This window comes from Esox lucius, chromosome 7 (genome assembly GCF_011004845.1).
Source record: "Esox lucius isolate fEsoLuc1 chromosome 7, fEsoLuc1.pri, whole genome shotgun sequence".
In the NCBI taxonomy this organism is placed as follows: Eukaryota; Metazoa; Chordata; class Actinopteri; order Esociformes; family Esocidae; genus Esox; species Esox lucius.
In genome coordinates, this window is record NC_047575.1 from 28074537 (window position 1) to 28092529 (window position 17993).

General features: G+C 38.3%; 2 protein-coding genes across 2 annotated transcripts in view; both read left to right on the forward strand.

The window, feature by feature from the left end:
* Positions 1-1438, forward strand: part of clip2 (CAP-GLY domain containing linker protein 2) — a 43198-nt gene extending 41760 nt beyond the window's left edge. Inside the window, exon 18 of the mRNA XM_010902287.4 lies at positions 5-1438. Coding sequence (XP_010900589.2) covers positions 5-16 — 12 coding nt within the window. The 3' untranslated portion in view covers positions 17-1438. The remainder of the gene's footprint in view (positions 1-4) is intronic.
* Positions 1439-2242: 804 nt separating this feature from the next.
* The window catches only part of gtf2ird1 (GTF2I repeat domain containing 1), a 35973-nt gene continuing 20222 nt past the window's right edge, over positions 2243-17993 (forward strand). The window contains exons 1-10 of the mRNA XM_010902290.4: positions 2243-2573; positions 7843-7975; positions 8299-8440; positions 8738-8914; positions 10630-10813; positions 11087-11418; positions 11669-11764; positions 15921-16004; positions 16147-16330; positions 16615-16640. Of these exons, the coding sequence (XP_010900592.1) occupies positions 7850-7975; positions 8299-8440; positions 8738-8914; positions 10630-10813; positions 11087-11418; positions 11669-11764; positions 15921-16004; positions 16147-16330; positions 16615-16640 (1351 nt within the window). The 5' untranslated portion in view covers positions 2243-2573; positions 7843-7849. The remainder of the gene's footprint in view (positions 2574-7842; positions 7976-8298; positions 8441-8737; positions 8915-10629; positions 10814-11086; positions 11419-11668; positions 11765-15920; positions 16005-16146; positions 16331-16614; positions 16641-17993) is intronic.

The window sequence follows — 17993 nt, forward strand, 5'->3', positions numbered from 1 at the left end:
CCAGGAGCAACACTGATATAGGAGAAGACCGGAACTGCAGAGGAACATTTTAAAAGAAGATGAACCCAGTACGATGTTAGCTAAACCTTGGGACTACCACCCCGTGGACTCCAGATTACATTTTCTGTTTACAGTTACTACCAAAACAATCACTTTCTATCTCAATATTATTCTGTTGCAAAATCACCTATTAGACAGGTTACAGATATTATTAAAGGGTAGATGGATGTGGAGAAGAAACACTATAAGTACAACTTTTGAGAACTGGTATCTACCCTGCAGACTAGCACCATGGATAGTACTGATCATTTGGACATTTTATAGTAGTTTATTAAAGATCAAAGAAAATAACATGATTCTGGTAAACAGTTCAAACAAAGAATGATTTGTTTTATTTATTTACCACTCTGATTTTGATCCTTAGATTACTGTAGCTGATTTGATTTGGCAATGAATGTTCATAACAATTTGCTCAAGCTCCTTTATTTTCAAAGACTCTTGCTGTGTACAGTATTGAACACGTGAATAAGACAGGGATGCTACCGGATTTAGGCAGATATGAATATTGCTGCATTATCTGAACCTGTGCATTATGTAAAAGTGTATTTAACCAACTTGGTGCCATTATGCGCACTTAAAAGCTGTCCGTTTATTGGTTTATGCATTTGAACTTTGTTTTCCTTTAATTCTACTATGTCTTTACTGGATAGTGGGAAACCGTGCCACTTTGTAATTTTTACATGCGCGGCTTAAAAAAGTATTAACTTCCTATTATTGATAATGTATTTAAATACATTTGATGCCTTGGGATCACCATGTCCTTTGGTTAGAACAGAATACTCAAGGGCTGTTTGGAGGACAATCCAAACAATGGAATGTCTTGTCTGTGTCCCAAATAGCACCCTTCTCCCTTGTAGCACACTTCTTTTTGACTAGAGCTCTTTGGGCTATATAGAAAACAGGATCACTACTGTAACTCCCTCCCTTGTTTGTAGAATGACAGACAAACGCTAATCACAACATACATAATTGATATATTACAGTCTTCCAAATGCTGTTATGTCCATTTAAAAAGTAAACGGGGAGATTCTAAGTGCAGTTCATTCATGTATGTATGGGAGATTGAAATGATGTCTGTGTCTGAAATGGCACCAGGGGCCTAAGGCTCTGGTCAAAAGCAGTGCACTACTTTGGGAATAGGGTAACATTTGAAAAGCAGACTGTCTTTGGTAGAAAGTTATCTTAATGTGGGTAATGTGTAATGTAAGACATGGGATTTACATTTCCAAGATTATGTTTAGGGCTGGGCCCCAGTCAGCGAAACTGAAGCTACAAATTGGATATTGTATATTGCCTTGATAAGAAAAACTTAATACCCTTGATTGCTGTGTTGATTTATTTGATTGAGTCATTAAATATTAACAATTCGGCAAAGGACTGTGGTGTTTTCATTTCGACATATGATGTTATTTTCTTATGTTTTGTTATTCGTTTATTAGACATGTATTATATTTAGGACAGTTGTCTCACATCCTGTTTGTAGTGCACGTTAACTAAGTGCGCATACACACTGCCAACAGTGTAAACCATTTGGCTTATTTGTGAAAGTGATGTATTGTTGTTGGAACAATTGCCAAACGGGCTGTGAAGTGAGCATGAAAGTTCGGAAATTTATTTTTAAAAGTGGAAACAAATAGTAAAATACTGCACTCAAACACTAGGGGCAAAGTAGGCTGATGCTATTCATCATTTATGCACTTGGCCAATGTCACAAAACGAAGCAAGACAGATCACATGGACAGTTATGACACTACTCAGGTGGTTGACCAACATAGTTCACAATTCAACTGAAACCCTATCATACTGATGTTAAGTAAACTATATTGTTGTCATTTTGAATACCTTTTTAAAGGTGTTCTTTTCTACTATAGTTAGCTAGTGTAAATACTGGTAACACAAATAATAACCTGGCAATTAGGCTATCTTTCCCATTATAATAGACAGTAGTATTGAGTCCATTCTAAAATTGTTTTAAAACCAATTGTTTTACTAACTAGATATCATGTTTTTTTTCTATTCAAATGTATAACGACTTGTAAAGTTTTTTTTTACGCAACCAGGTTTAAACTAAAAAAGTAAAATATTCTGTTTGTTTGTCGCATAACGTTCTTCTCCCAGACGAGTTTTCTCCTATGGTTAACCAGAGGTTCCTTAATCCTGTATGTAAATTACAGCCAATAGATGCTGTTGTTGAGTTGGGCTGGGATTAGCGGAGGCGAATGAGTTTCAATTTTACTGGATTACAGAACAAAGAAAGGGGAAAGGGGACACACTCCACTGTTAAAGAAAATAGTAAGAAAAGGGGAACATTTAAATAATCTCGGTTATAACGTTTTGCAAGCGACAGATGTGGATTACAGTAAATCTCCAGTTTACAATGTTTTGAAAACCCGATAATGCTACGTTTTAGATGGAAATTCTAACCAACACAACAGTTTCGGTTGGATTAAACGGGGAATAACGCTATTCTGGGATTGACAGTATAAGGACATCTAAACGTTCAGTGGATTTTGGTAAGCTATGCCTCGTGTTATTGTAATTTTTATGAACACTTGAACATAAAACCGTGTCGTTGGGGAGCACATTACTTTTTATGACCGTACAAATTGTGAAATTACAGATTATAATTCTGGGGGAGGAGATGGGCCAGCTAGCAAGCTAAATGTTATTCTAGCTAGCTAGCTAACAACGCCAAAAATGTAGCCAATTTCCTTTTTTGATTACAATAGTTATGTAGCAGATGCCATCAACTGTACCGTTATTGGGCAACATGTAGCTAAACCGGGTGTATTGGATTTCTGTAAATACAGCGTTACATTCCCAGTCAACTGTACAATTTAATGTGGCATAATGAGTCGTTTAGCGTGCGTTCTGATGGCTAACGTTAGCTAGCTAGTTAGCAAGAAAAAAAGCTAATTTAGCTAGCCAGCTATCAAATCATTGTTTTTTTTTGCCTATTATTAAAACAAGTTGCATATTACATTTCGTGCGTTGATGCTACCAACCGGTTTACTTTAGGTGGGTACAATAGTTAATTTATTATAATAAACTCGGCAAGCGAAGTGTTTAATCTAATAAATTACAGTATCTAGATAGTGTTGCGTTAGCTAGCAAACCAGCCCACATTTACATTGGTTGAATTACTTTGATGACCCAATCCCATTCACTCTTTTGTGTAACGTCCATACAGTGAGGCTGCAAACCTTCTCATTCAATGTCAGTAAACCAGCTAGCAAACTACGGTGATCAAGTGTTGGGCGTGTAGTTTTTTAACGGCGTAAGAAGCTTGTTAGCTATTATGTCATGAACACACATTATCATATTGTCGAGACGTCACTGAACTTGATCCCAAACAAATTTATGGAGCATTCGAAGTACATGCATACAGTACAGTCGCACGTGTCGATGGTCTTCTGACTATACCTGTGACATAAGTAACATAATAAAGGTCGTTGAGTATTGAAGCCAATTGCAATGCTGCTTCAGTAAATTGTGGTAGCCTAACTCCATAGATAGCCTAGCCACTCCTTCAACTAAGTAGAGTGGGGTTCAAATTAAACTTTGGTACTGGTAGTATTCCATGTTATAGAACAGCTTCTCCGGAGCACAGAACACCGAAAACAGGATTTCCCGAAGCATTGATGATATCTTATTTTATATGATGAAAACGAGTTTCAGATACAGTTACATTTTTACCAAATCACCTCTGTGGATTCTGAAATTCAGCACTTCCCATCCAAAAACGTACGATATTTCAAGTTTCAGGAAGGATTCAGAGCGCACAAATGATTTAGGCTATAGTAGGCTATAATGTTTGTAAGGCGTAATAGTGGTATAATGTCATATTATAAACACTTCATCTTAAAATATTAAATACTGAAGGGAAAAAAGATTGGCTTTCATTTCACAAACCACAGAATGTTGTGAGCCATATGCTGGGAAACATCATAATTCCACTATTGCTGATATACTATGGAAATGTTCTGATAACGTAATGCTTTGTATTACCCATTCAGGTGAGTCCGCAATTGACTTAGATAGATAGATAGATAGAAATACCAACATTTTAACATGTCCATGTAATAAAATTCACAGAGGTCACTTGCAAGAGACCTGCCAGGTCATGTAGTAGACGTAGGCCCTACGGGTCTTAGAACTTACCTAGGCTGTTCTTCAACATGAACTCAAGTTTCTACAATGAGAGTATCTTCTGATCAAAGGAAAAAAAAATACATAGCTAAATGTAATGAATGTCATCTTCTGAAACAAATTATTGTTATGATATTATCTACAGGAAAAACATTTCTGCTGTTATTTAAAGAAACTCATTAACATCGTCAACATTTTTGTTCAAAGATGTACATGTTGTTATTTTGTGTTAAGTTTGACAGCCCTTGTTCAAACTATTCTAGAACTGCCTGGACTTCCCAGCCAGATGAAACTAGTTCAACCCATGGCTCGTCCTATACCACAACATGAGCATAACAGATGTACTAGAACCTCTGGGATCATGCTTGGAGTTCAGTGCAATTAAAAGAAAATGATTAGCATGGAGCCTAACAATTTGGATATTTAGTTGTGGTCTTTCGAAGGTCTGTGACCGAAGTGGCTTGTTAATGGGTATTAGCAAAGTATTCTGTATCAATGGCAGCAAGAGCCCCAAGCCTCTTAGTGCAAAATCAGCTCAGTGAACCATGATACCCCTTCTTCTACCTAATATATCTAGCTAAATACTGCTTGGGCAATTATTCAACAAGTATCAACTCTGCTCTCTCTAGGCTGAGAGGTTTGCATGGCATGAAGGCATTGCCGGCTTTCTCTGGGGAGACTCAAATGAGTTAGGATGTCATTAGCTTGAGCATTTAACCATGGCAGCCAGAACAGCAGTTTATCATTTTAAGATCAGAGTATACCGGAACGACTTCTGAAGTGTAAATGTGCTGTTGTGGTTCTTTTTGTTTATTAGGTTTAGGATTGTTTGTTCCACAATCAAGGCACACTACACTGTCAAGATATTCTGGGCACTATAGCCTGGTGACATCAAAAAATTAGATGCTTTAAAGAGAGACAGGCCGCTTATTGCAACCAGTTAAATTGTTTTAGTTTTATACTTTCCAAATGTCTTAAGGAGGAATAGCCATTTTGTGTATGTAAGGGGTGTGGTACTTCCAGTATTCGTACCGGACTGCGATAGGTCTCGGTTCAGTCTGAGCTGTGATCAAGTCATTGGTTGAGGTCCCTGGTGGTAGATAGCTGGATTTTGTTGAATTGGACCAAAGAATAATTTGGAAATCACAAAGTTTTTGGACATTTTCTCCATGTAATAGTTATACAATAGCGAGCAACATTAGAAATATTTAGAAAAAATCTGTTAAAACTAATTTTGACAACCTAACACAATGCTCTCTCTGGATAGGCTGGCTGTCTAGGTAAATTTATTCCTCAGTGGCTAGGTAGCTAGAAATCGTATCACCAAAGTGAAATTATGCATGAAGTATTTTTACCCACTGACTAAAGATAGGTGCTTCATGAGGTGTTTCAGGGGGTGAATTACCCCTTTAAAACTTCAAAGTTACTTTAACGATAGGAGTGACATAGGTCAGTCTATTTTGGTGGCGTTATAGTTTTTGAGGGGGCTTATGTTTGCTGTGCGGGCTCAGGGGAGGCCTATTCAGACAGGCATATCGGTGCAGCTGAGGCTGTCTCTCTGTCTCTCTCTATACCCTCCCTTAGTGTGGACTGGAGTCTGCTTTTTTTGGTGCTGCCCGGAGGCTAGGATAATGGATCCTAGTGTCTGAAGAGATTAAAGGCCAGAGCAGCATTGTTCAAATGCCTCGAGATTAGTTTCCAAGGAGATGGATTGTTGTTGCCATGAGAACACATTGGCTGGAATTAGGATTGCCATTTTTTTTACACGACACAGGCTACATATTCACTGTATCTTTGCTTGACTTTGCATTGACACTGCTCTGGAAGTGGACATATGACACATTTGTTATGAAAATGTTAGGCATACAGCACGCCTCTCTGTTGTTTGCTTTATGGGGGACAAACACAATTTGGGTCAGTTCATACATTCTGTTGTTTTATAGCAACCTTGAACATACCTTTCTTTGGCAAGCGTACCATTTCTAAGGAGAGCAAATAAAGGATGAAGGGATTGAAATAAATAATCTGAGCTAGCTTTAATTGGCTGACAAAGGCTTAACGTAATTAGCCACTTTCACATGTGTGTGACAGATTTAGGTATTAGCATAACATGGAGGGAATTACTGGCACTTTTAAAGCCTATTAATGAGAAGAAACCTCTCCCCAACAACCCCCCTTTCCCCTCATACCGCCACGTTGTATTACAGGTAAAAATGCAACCAAACCCTGTTGTCAAACCTGATTATTTGTTGTGTTCTTGATACACTGAATGGTAAAGTGACATCTTCGCTGTGGTGGTATTATTATTATTTATTACGTTTTTGGCATTGAATGTTATCAGATCTACACCAATGCCACCATGTGGAAAATGAATTGCCCACTAAGAATCAAATTGATTATGCCACATTTCGTAGCAACCAAAACACCTGTGGGTGTTGATCTGTCTCTTTTAACGTAATTAATTTTGGGCCACTCGGCCATCCCAGATCTGGTTTAATGCAGTGACATTTGCGGATTTCTGAGCATGAACCGCTTGTTTCATGTCGTGCCACAACATTTCAATGTGGTGTAGGTTTAAACTTTGAGTAGGCTATTCCAAAATCTGACATTTCTTATGTGGACTTGCTTGTGTATTCTGGATTATTGTCTTGATGCCTGATGCTCGTCTGTTGAATTTGCTGATACAATGCTGAAATCATGGTTTCTTCAATGGTGGCAAGTTGTCCTGGTCATGATTCACTATGACCACTATGCTTGACATGAGGTACTTTAATATGAAACGCAGTGTAAGGTTTTCGTCAGGCATTAGGGGGTCCACATTGCTCAAAAAGTTCCACTTTTGAGTAATCTGTTCATATAACTTTGACCGAAAACTCTTGAGGATCATCCAGACAACAAGTGTTCATGGTCTTTTACTGGATGTTGTTTGAGTTAAAAAAAAATAAAATAATAATTTGACTTTCTCAATGATTTTGCTCCTTGCTTTTGGAGAGATTTTAGCAGGACAGACACTAAAAGAAGATTAAATGCTGTCCCAAACTTTCTTCATTTGGAAAATATTGTTCTGGCTGTGGTTTTAGTGTAGCTCCAGAGCCTTAGTAATTGCTTTGTAAGTCTTTCTAAACTGATTTACATTCTACATTAACATCCTTTTTTGAGGTATTCAGGAATCTGTTTTGATTGTTGCATGATGTGGCTTGGAGCCTGAGTGCTGAAAATGTAGAACAGGTATGTGGGTTGAATTAATGAGTCTGGCTTTTTCACACAGTATGTTTGCTTAGGTTTGTTAAGTAGCCTAACAAATAAACATAGCAATTAACTATATTACTATAACTGGAAAAAAGATTGGTCATTGCTGAAAATGAGAATGAGTTTTCAGCAAACTTAAATGGTAAAAATACAAAATGTGGCTTACTGGGGTGAGGTTTTGTATAGGACCTGCTTCCCCATCACCAATCGTAACCTTTGCAATTAGTGGGGAAATTATGAACTGAGCGAACAGGGTTAAAGGCAGCTTTCCTACTTTCTGAAGATTAGACAACTTCCATTTAAAAAAAAATCTAAACCGACACAAATTTTCATTTCAGTTCATCTTTATAACACAACTTTGTTCTTGGTTTGATGTTCACTCAGTGGAGGAATGGCTCAGATGAGGAAGTCAGGATGTGATGGGATAAGGACTAACTCCCGGGTCGAACTCCGGGTCCCACAGGTTTCGGCCAGGCAGGAGATCCTAACGAGCCTAGTTTCTGCTCTAGACTCAGTGGTAAGACAGCACACACATGCACGCACACACAATTCTTGGTTTAGTAACTATAATCTAAAATGTTTTATTAGGTCTATTAGTCTCATTTCAATGACTATTAACAAAATTAATTATTTTATTAACTGCTGATTAATATTAATACTTAATCCCACACTTTATACATAAAAAATGCCTAGGGCATGTAGGAACCTGGAAAAGATTAATTGAATCAGATGATATGCTGTATGTTGGGTTTGTGTTACCTGAGCTTTGCCATTTCAAAAGCAAATGTTTATTCATTGATCGTTAGGTGAATGACATATGACCTTTATCTTTTGTTTCAGTGCACAGCCATGTCAAAGCTAAACGCAGAGGTGGCATGCGTCACTGTGCATGAGGACAGTGTGATCGCTGTGGGAACAGAGAAGGGAAGAGTCTTCCTCAACTCACGGAGGGAAATACAAACAGACTTCCATAAGTTTTGCAGTGAGTGCTTAACTGTGTACCCGACAACAAAAGTGGAATCAGATGTAACACAATATGTTTAGGCTGGATATTATCTTTAAATATTTGTTTGAATAAAATCAGATATAGCTCACAACTGCTAAATTAATAAAGGTAAAACACTGTCTAGAATTACAGGAAGATTTTATTCATGTGCAATTATGCAGAGAGTTAGTGCTTGTAAAACAATTGTAAACAAAATGTTTTGCCCATATTTGAAACATACTGGTTTAAAAATAAAGATCTATCCCTTCAGTTTCTCATGCTTAACTCTTTCAGGGTTGCCCTGTCTGCAAGGGTTTACCACAATGAATGCCCATGCCAAAGTTCAGGAGAGTGACTCCAGCAAGCTCTGCAAAGAGGCTGGGCAGGGCAAACAGAGGGCTTCAACAGATAACCACTCTAACATCTTTGTCTTAAGGAAGATGGTGGAAGAAGTCTTCAGTGTACTTTACAGTAAGAGCCCTGGCAGAATTTACACAACACATTGATTCAAAGCAAGTACATTACCTGCATGTAATTTTCTGTCAAAAAATGGTTGCCTCCTTATAGTGTGCATACATATTATATACATATTTTTTTTAATGCAACATATTATTCCTAAATGTTTGGTGCAGAGTTGATGTGTAGGTGTTGTCGTTGAACTCATTTTGTTTCTTGATCTTATCAATGCATAAAATAAGCAATGACAAACAAACAATCTGAGCTACTTTTCAAACAATAAGCAAAATTGTAGTCTTATTTGAGCTGGGATGAAAAATTGAATGTGTAGTGATTCTAGGCTATAGTAAAAAGTTATTTAGCCAAGTACCTTTTTTCGTCACAAAACATATCTGATAAGAGAATACATTCTAGAAGCAAATTATACTGGCATAATGTTGAATGTTTGTGTAATTATAAGAACAATTGCCAATACATTATTAATGTGTCCGTCACCAGTTAGAACTTTTAAGTTACTACAAAACTATTACAAGGTGCCTCCAATTAAGCTGCAGAAAGCAGCAATTGAGGGCAGCAACATTATTATAATAATTTATAATGAAATGACCAGTACTAATTGGGCATGAGAATCTAGCAAATGAATTGCAATTGTTCCCCCAACCTCTCCATATCCCCTGCTGTGCAACTGGATGACTGTATAATTTCTTATGTAAGTTCTTATTTTGACCTTAATAACTGACATAACGTTTCAGACACATTATTTAATGTTTATGTTCAATTGATTTATTTATCCAGGTCGATTGAGAAGTAATTTCAAGGCAGTTAAGTGCAAGACAAGGCAGTACACATGGTTAAAAAAACTGACAAATAAACACATTGAAAATAGACTTACAAACACTAAATGAACACGTACAGTTAGTTATAAGAGATTCATCAGCTGTTATCAGAAAATCATCACAAATTGGAACATTATAACAGGTTCAATCTGTTTGTTCACATGTGTCACAGACAATTTCTCTGTCCCTACTAAGCATTTTATGACAAAACGTGGGTTTCGGAACCAGCATTTTCAAAATTATCTTGATAGGCACATGCAGAAACCTAAAAATTCAATGAACACATGTGCTTGCATAGTTGTATATAGAACATGGTTACTAGGCTACTATGGAGAATTTTCATTTACGATCAAATGTGTGATGTTTTTTTTAATACTGTGCTATAAATCTATTCAATTTAATTCTGTAATATAGCTATTTGTGACAAAACATAGGTGAATGATGTGTCTTGCCGTTGAGAGACGTCATTTAAAAAAATAACGTTGGTACAAGCAAAGACGTAATGAATCCAGTAATGCGTGTGCTTGGATGTTTGTATATAAATAACGTGCTTGCCGTGCCAAGCTGCTGCACAGCCCAGTGGTCAGTACAAAACAGTGGTCAGGACAACTCAGGAAGATCTAAATACATATCTCCATGAAAATAAATGAGATCAATGGTTAAGCTTGTTCTATTGGTAAAAAACTTAAAGTTGGGGATAACATGTTTACTGATGCCTTGTTTTATTTTGTAAGGAGTGACAATGTTTCATCTGAATCACTGAATTCTATCTCCTCATAATGATCAGATTTCGTTGAATCTTGAATTTTAGTGTCTGTATCAGAGTTTAATTTCTACCAAGTGAAAGCAAATGATTAGTAATTTTGTATATACACGTGATGTTTTTCTTTTCAGGTGAGGCTGTTGGGAAGAGCAGCTTGGTCCCTGTGCCTTATGACTGGATCCTGAAGGACCCCAGCTCTGTGGTGGCCCACGGCCTGCCTGATGGGATCACCCTGAGGAAACCTGCCGAGTATGACACTAGTACTTTAATGAAGATCCTGGAGCAGAGCAATCGCATCCATTTCACTGTCAAAAGGTGACTGATTGAATAGTACTCCATTAAGTACCTAGAATATCAGCATAATGTGTATCAGCATAATTAGGATTGATCCAGGGTTGGTCTTGCTTCTGACTTCATGGTAAGGCGATAGCTTATTTTTGAAGGACAGGAACTAACAAGACTGCTTCAATTGCTTCAGTTTTAATTTACAAGAAAAACACAGTTTGACATGCTACCAATTGGTTCGTAGCATTTAACATGGATACACCCTTATCTTCACCCATTTCCTTCGCTCTCATCTCATAACAGAGCAACGGAGGAGCCCTTGCGTGACGTCAAGTCCTGCGGCAGTGACGTCAGCAATCATAACTCCTCTTTGGGCACCACCAAGAGCCTAGCCAACCACAGCCCGGCCTCCAAGCTTGCCGCCGCTGCACAGGAAGTGTCTGCCACTTCAGTCTCCGCCAGCAACTCCATGCTGTCCAGCTTCCTGTATGGCATGCCCATGTCCTCCCAACCACACCCTGATAGCCAGCTGGACCTGAAGCCCACGTCCCTTCTCAACCTGGGTAAAGACCGCCTTGGGGTTTGGGCAATAGGTGCGGAAAAAGGCACGGCTGCTAAGGACGGTTCTGACAACGGTAAGAGTTATGATGTGGACTGAAGGTACTGAGGTAGCAGTTGTACCATTATGAGCCACTTAAAGTTACCGGTTAATACTCTGTCTGTAATTGTATTAATGTGAAAGGGGAATGGTTACTGTTGTCCTTGTTACTTTTAACAGTAGTTAATGCGTTTCAATTATGATGATTTTGATTTGTCAACATTTGCTGAGTGATCACATGAGCGATCACATTTTATTTTGCATATTTTATTTATATTTTTGTTCAGGTGAGCGTATAGGACTGCAGGGGGAGTTGGGCCAGAGCCCTCCCAGCATCCATGTTTCCAAGCGCCTGCTGTTTTCCATTGTACATGAGAAGTCAGGTAAGCTTGAACGAGAACTGGACATGCATAGACATGCATGTAGCCCACATATTCATTAGGGCTGTGAATTAACAGATCTGGGGAGAACTGCATTTTCTTACTATGCACCTTAAGCATGGACTAATCTGCAAGAAGATCTAAAATTAGACGTATTTATATCCATTGTTGAATTTAAGGGCGTCATAAAGAATGTGGTGATGGAGGCATGTGGTTGTTTTTCTTGAGAGACCACTGTGTTTGAAATGCTGTTCCTTTTTTTACTTTTTATTGTGGATTGATTGTATTTCTTGTTGTATATGTTGCATTTTAATGTGTTCGGTTTTTATACTGTTGCTACCTTGGCCAGGTCTCTCTTGTAAAAGAGATTTTTGATCTCAATGGGACTTCCTGGTTAAATAAAGGTAAAATTAAAAAAATTCGTCCAACATTTTGTTTTGTGTAGCATAGGGCGAAATTGGGATATTGTCATGTGCCAACTCTGGATTTTCATCTCCCAAAAAATTGTGAATAACACCTGGGTCATGCAAGCTGACAGGCTCGCATCGTCTGTCTATAACAGATTTTTATCAGCTTGAAGATCAGGAGAGACTAAGCAGGACATTTTTTATTTTATTTCATGAAGGATGAAATGCATATTTATCTGATTAGTGCAATACAAGACTGTCTGCACAAGTGTTTTTCACACTGCTGTATAGACTGAAATCGTATACAGTATGATGTGTACTGCTGAGAGTCCTAATCCCCACAAAACCTTATGGCACAGCTAGAAAAGTCTCTCTCTCGGTTTTTGCACCTTTGATTTCTTCTTTTTAGATCTGCTTCAAATAAAGTGTTTTGTGTAGGCTTACACCACCATGCCATTTTCATAAAGGTGTAAATGTCTATCAGACAAGTTATTTTCATCAATATTGTTTAAATATATTTTGATATATTTTGTACAACCTCATTTCCAAAAATATTGGGACGCTGTGTAAAACCTACAGAAAAACAGAATGCAATGATTTGCAAATCATTTAAAACCTGTATTCAATAGAAAATAGTACAAAGACAACATATCAAATGTTGAAACTGAGAAATTGTATTGCTTTTTGAAACATATATGCCCACTATGAAGTTGATGCCAGCAACACATTTCAAAAAAGCTGGGACGGGCAGCAAAAGACTGGAAAAGTTATGTAATGCTAAATAAACACATGGTGGAACAGCTCAACTTATCAGGTTAATTGACAACAGGTTTGTAACATCATTGGGTATAAAAATAGCATCCCAGAGAGGATGAGTCTTTCAGAAGTAAAGATGGGTGGGGTTCACCACTCTGTGAAAGACTGCGCAGGAAAATACTGCAACAATTTAAGAATAACATTTCTTAACGTAAAATTGCTCAGACACAAGATCTCTAGGGGACATCCACAATTACAAGTTAAAACTCTACTACGCTAAAAAGAAGTCATACAGTTAGGTCCGAAGATATTTGGTCACTGACACAATTTTCATTATTTTGACTCTGTACGATGCCACAATGGATTTGAAATAAAACAACTGAGATGCAATTGAAGTGCAGACTTTCAGCTTTAATTCAAGGGGTTGAATAAAAATATAATATGAAAGATTTAGGATTTGGAACCATTTTCATAAACAGTCCCCTTATTTTAGGGGATCAAATGTGATTGGACGAATTAACACAATCATAAATGCCATTTTTCATATTTTGTCAAAAATCCTTTGCAGGCAATTACTGCGTGAAGTCTGGAACGTATGGGTTTTCTCCTTTGTGATGCTTTGCCAGGCCTTTACTGCATCTATCTTCAGTTGTTGTTTGTTCAGGGGTCTTTCTGCCTTATGTTTTGTCTTCAGCAAGTGATAAGCATGTTCAATCGGGTTGAGAATAGGTTCTTTGCCTTAAACTCCTGGGTTGCTTTCGCAGTATGTTTTGGATCATTGTCCATCTGTAAAGTGAAGCGCTGTACAATCAACTTCGCTGAATTTGGCTGAAAAAGAGCAGACAATATACACAGTTCAGAATTCATCCGGCTGCGTCTGTCTTCTATCACATCAGTTAACACTAGTGACCAGAGCCGTTGCATTGTGATGCCCATGCCATCACACTGCCTCCACCGGATGATGTGGTTACAGATGATGTGGTATGCTTTGCATCGTGAGCCTTTCCAAGCCTTCTACTTACTTTTACATTCTGGTACCGGTTGATCTTAATTTCATCTGTCCAAAGAATGCTGTTCCAGAACTGGGCTGACATTTTATTGCATGACATAAGTATTTGATCAACTACCAATAAGAATTTTGCTTTAAGAAGCCCTTCTGTTCTCCACTCATTTCCTGTATTAACTGCACCTGTTTGAACTTGTTACCTGTATAAAAGACACCTGTCCACACACTCAACAAACAGACTCCAACCTTTCTACAATGGCCAAGACCAGAGAGCTGTGTAAGAACATCAGGGATACAATTGTAGACCTGCACAAGGCTGGGATGGGCTGCAGGACAATAGGAAAGCAGCTTGGTGAGAAGGCAACAACTGTTGGCACAATTATTAGAAAATGGAAGAAGTTCAAGATGACGGTCAATCTCTCTCGGTCTGGGGCTCCATGCAAGATTTCACCTCGTGGGGCATCAATAATCATGAGGAAGGTGAGGGATCAGCCCAGAACTACACGGCAGGACCTGGTCAATGACCTGAAGAGAGCTGGGACCACGTTCTCAAAGAAAACCATTAGTAACACACTATGCCGTCATGGATTAAAATCCAGCAGCGCACGCAAGAGCTTTTTGGTCTAAACTCCACTCGCCGTGTTTGGAGGAAGAAGAAGGATGAGTACAACCCCAAGAACACCATCCCAACCGTGAAGCATGGAGGTGGAAACATCATTCTTTGGGGATGCTTTTCTGCAAAGGGGACAGGACGACTGCACCGTATTGAGGGGAGGATGGATGGGGCCATGTATCGTGAAATCTTGGCCAACAACCTCCGTCCCTCAGGAAGAGCATTGAAGATGGGTCGTGGCTGGGTCTTCCATCATGACAACGACCCGAAACACACAGCCAGGGCAACTAAGGAGTAGCTCCGTAAGAGGCATCTCATGGTCCTGGAGTTGCCTAGCCAGTCTTCAGATCTGAACCCAATAGAAAGTCTTTGGAGGGAGCTGAAAGTCCGTATTGCCCAGCGACAGCCCCGAAACCTGAAGGATCTGAAAAAGGGCCGTATGGAGGAGTGGGACGAAATCTCTGCTGCAGTGTGTGCAAACCTGGTCAAGAACTACAGGAAACGTATGATCTCTGTAATTGCAAACAAAAGTTTCTGTACCAAATATTAAGTTCTGCTTTTCTGATGTATCAAATACTTATGTCATGCAATAAAATGCTAATGAATTACTTAAAAATCATCCAAAGATTTTGTTTTAGATTCCGTCACTCACAGTTGAAGAGTACCTATGATAAAAATTTGACTTCTACATGCTTTGTAAGTGGGAAAACCTGCAAAATCGGCAGTACTTGTTCTCCCCACTGTTTAGGGATAAATGATTTGCACGTCATTGCATTCTGTTTTTATTAGCATTTTCCGCAGCATCCCAGCTTTTATGAAACAAGTTTGTAGTTAATTGAAACAAATATGTTGATAAATGTCACCTTTTTGACAAGATTTACACAGTTGTCAAATGTGTAAATTTACGCCAAATGAAAGACCGGCCTTATTTGAAGCGATTCTATAATTCCTTATTGATTAAATGGGGAAAGAACCAGTATCACATTTTGCGGCTAGGCTTTATGGGGATAATGACAAGTGGTCTGTTTTAGTCTATGATAGTTAATGGACCAAAACAGTACTAACTAGCAAATTAAATTAAATGACTCACCAGGTTCTGATTTCTCATATAAACTAAACAAGCAAACAGACATCCGCAGCAGCCACAATTGGCTTGGGATTGGTAAAATTGGAATAGTTTGTTCTTTTTACCTGAGATCGTAGCGAAATAGAATGGATGTCCAGTCATTGTGGACAATTACAAGTTGAATCAAGAGGCATTCTGCCATGGCTTTTGTAAAAAGTTTTGTTTGGATAGCTAGAAATCTAGCTTTAGAAAAAAAAGTATTAGTGAGACCGATATCCCTGGTTTACATTATTTTCTTTTGCACCTAACAGAAAAGTGGGACTCGTTCATTCGAGAGACGGAGGACATCAACACGCTTAGAGAATGTGTGCAGATACTCTTCAACAGTCGCTATGGTGAGATGGTGAAACACTTTTAGAATGGTTTCCTATGATAGGGCATAAGCTCTTAAAATATTTAAGGTTTAAATAACTTTGTAGATTATTTTTAATCCTAACACGGAAAGCCAATGATTTCTGACAGCCCTTGTATTTTCAGCGGAGGCCTTAGGCTTGGACCATATGGTTCCAGTGCCTTACCGCAAGATTGCTTGTGACCCAGAGGCCGTGGAAATCATCGGCATCCCAGACAAGATCCCCTTCAAGAGGCCTTGCACCTATGGAGTGCCTAAACTCAAACGTATCCTAGAGGAGCGCCATGGGGTCCGCTTTGTAGTCAAAAGGTAAACACAGACCTTAGATTAGTTAATTATACTTTGAAAATCTAATTCAATCTAATTTCAAGTTAATATAAAAAATACATATATTCAAAAGTGATGCACTCCTGATGCAGTTGTTTATATTTGTTGTATATTTAAGCCCATAAATGAACTCTGCAGACCATCTTAGATCTTGTCAGATGTTGTCTGTTCACTTCCCTTCTTGACATCCTGCTACGCAACTGTAATCAAATAATTTACCTATATTCAGACTGATTAACGTTATTGGTTCTCTCTTCTCATTGCAGAATGTTTGATGAACGGATTTTCACAGGTAAATCTTTTTTTGTACCTTGTATTGTTATATATCTAAAGAAGCCCTTAGCATGCACTTTTGCAATGATGTGTCCTTAGAGTTGTAAAGGAACAAAGCTGATTAAAAAAAGTTTTTTTCCCAAATAGTGGAGTGGTCTAATTCACTGCCTGCAGTACAGAGCTGTTTTTAGGCTACTACATTATCTGACTGTTTTAGCTTAGGAGATTGTAGTTGCTGCAATAGGACACTGCTTCTCTGCCAATTCATGCAAGTATGCTATTATATTTGATAGACATCCCATGATCGAAAATCACTTCTGGGAGATAAGTCTGTGGGCACGAGTAACCACAGCCTCAGTTGCCTGAGTGAAAGAACACTATATTTAGAATTGCCTTTCAGTCTCTAGAGATGATGGTACGCTATATTTTAAAGGAATTTTGGTTCAAATAATATTTTTTCTTTTTTCCTCAACCATTTCATTTCATACATTAGGAATTCCTACAAAGTGAAAACATTGTCTACTTTATCAGGTTGATCCAATCAGAGCAGCAGGCAAGACATTTAAAGGGAGGGAGAGATTCAGCAAGAAAAAATCTAACAGGAATCGGCTGAACAAACCTGCAATTTGCCTTCTTTAATTAAAGAGCATATAGAAAAGAACATTAACTTTACTGTAACGTGGTGTCTCAGAAGGGTGCAAGTTTGCATTGTAGTAAATGGACCTAGGCCATGCTATCTCATACAATGCCATACTAGTGGGCCACATGGGGGCACTACAACAAGCAAGTGAAAATACAAACTTTGAAGCTCACACATTATGGTTATTGGTTGATCGATATTTCTCCTGTTGAGCAGTCTGTTAAATATCTTTTCAAAGACACCTGTTTCATACAATTTGTATCAGTAATGTCCATGTTTTGACCAGTGACATACATTGGCAATCAAACTCTGGTGGCCATATATAGATTAATGACCAAAGGGCTATTTTTACCCTGGTTTGGCCTGAAACAAAATTGATGGATTATTAAAATATATGCATATTTTAATGAGAGCTATGGTGGTTAGTCTGGTCAAGGACTGCATTGATAAAACACTGGAGGAGAGAATGTTCCCCCATGGCATTTATTAAAACAATATAACAGTTTATTAGAAAATAAATAAACGTGTCATGGACTGGGGCTGTAATTCTCCTGTCTCTGGGGTGCACTCTCTCAAATCCACTCATGGACGCCGGCTTGGGGTGGCAAAGAGCCGAATACAAATACACACAATATACAAAGGAAATTAACAAAATTCGGGATTGATCAACCACCAGGTAGCTTAGTGTTCAATAGCAATGGGCCCGGAGCCAACAAGTTGGTGGTTTTAATC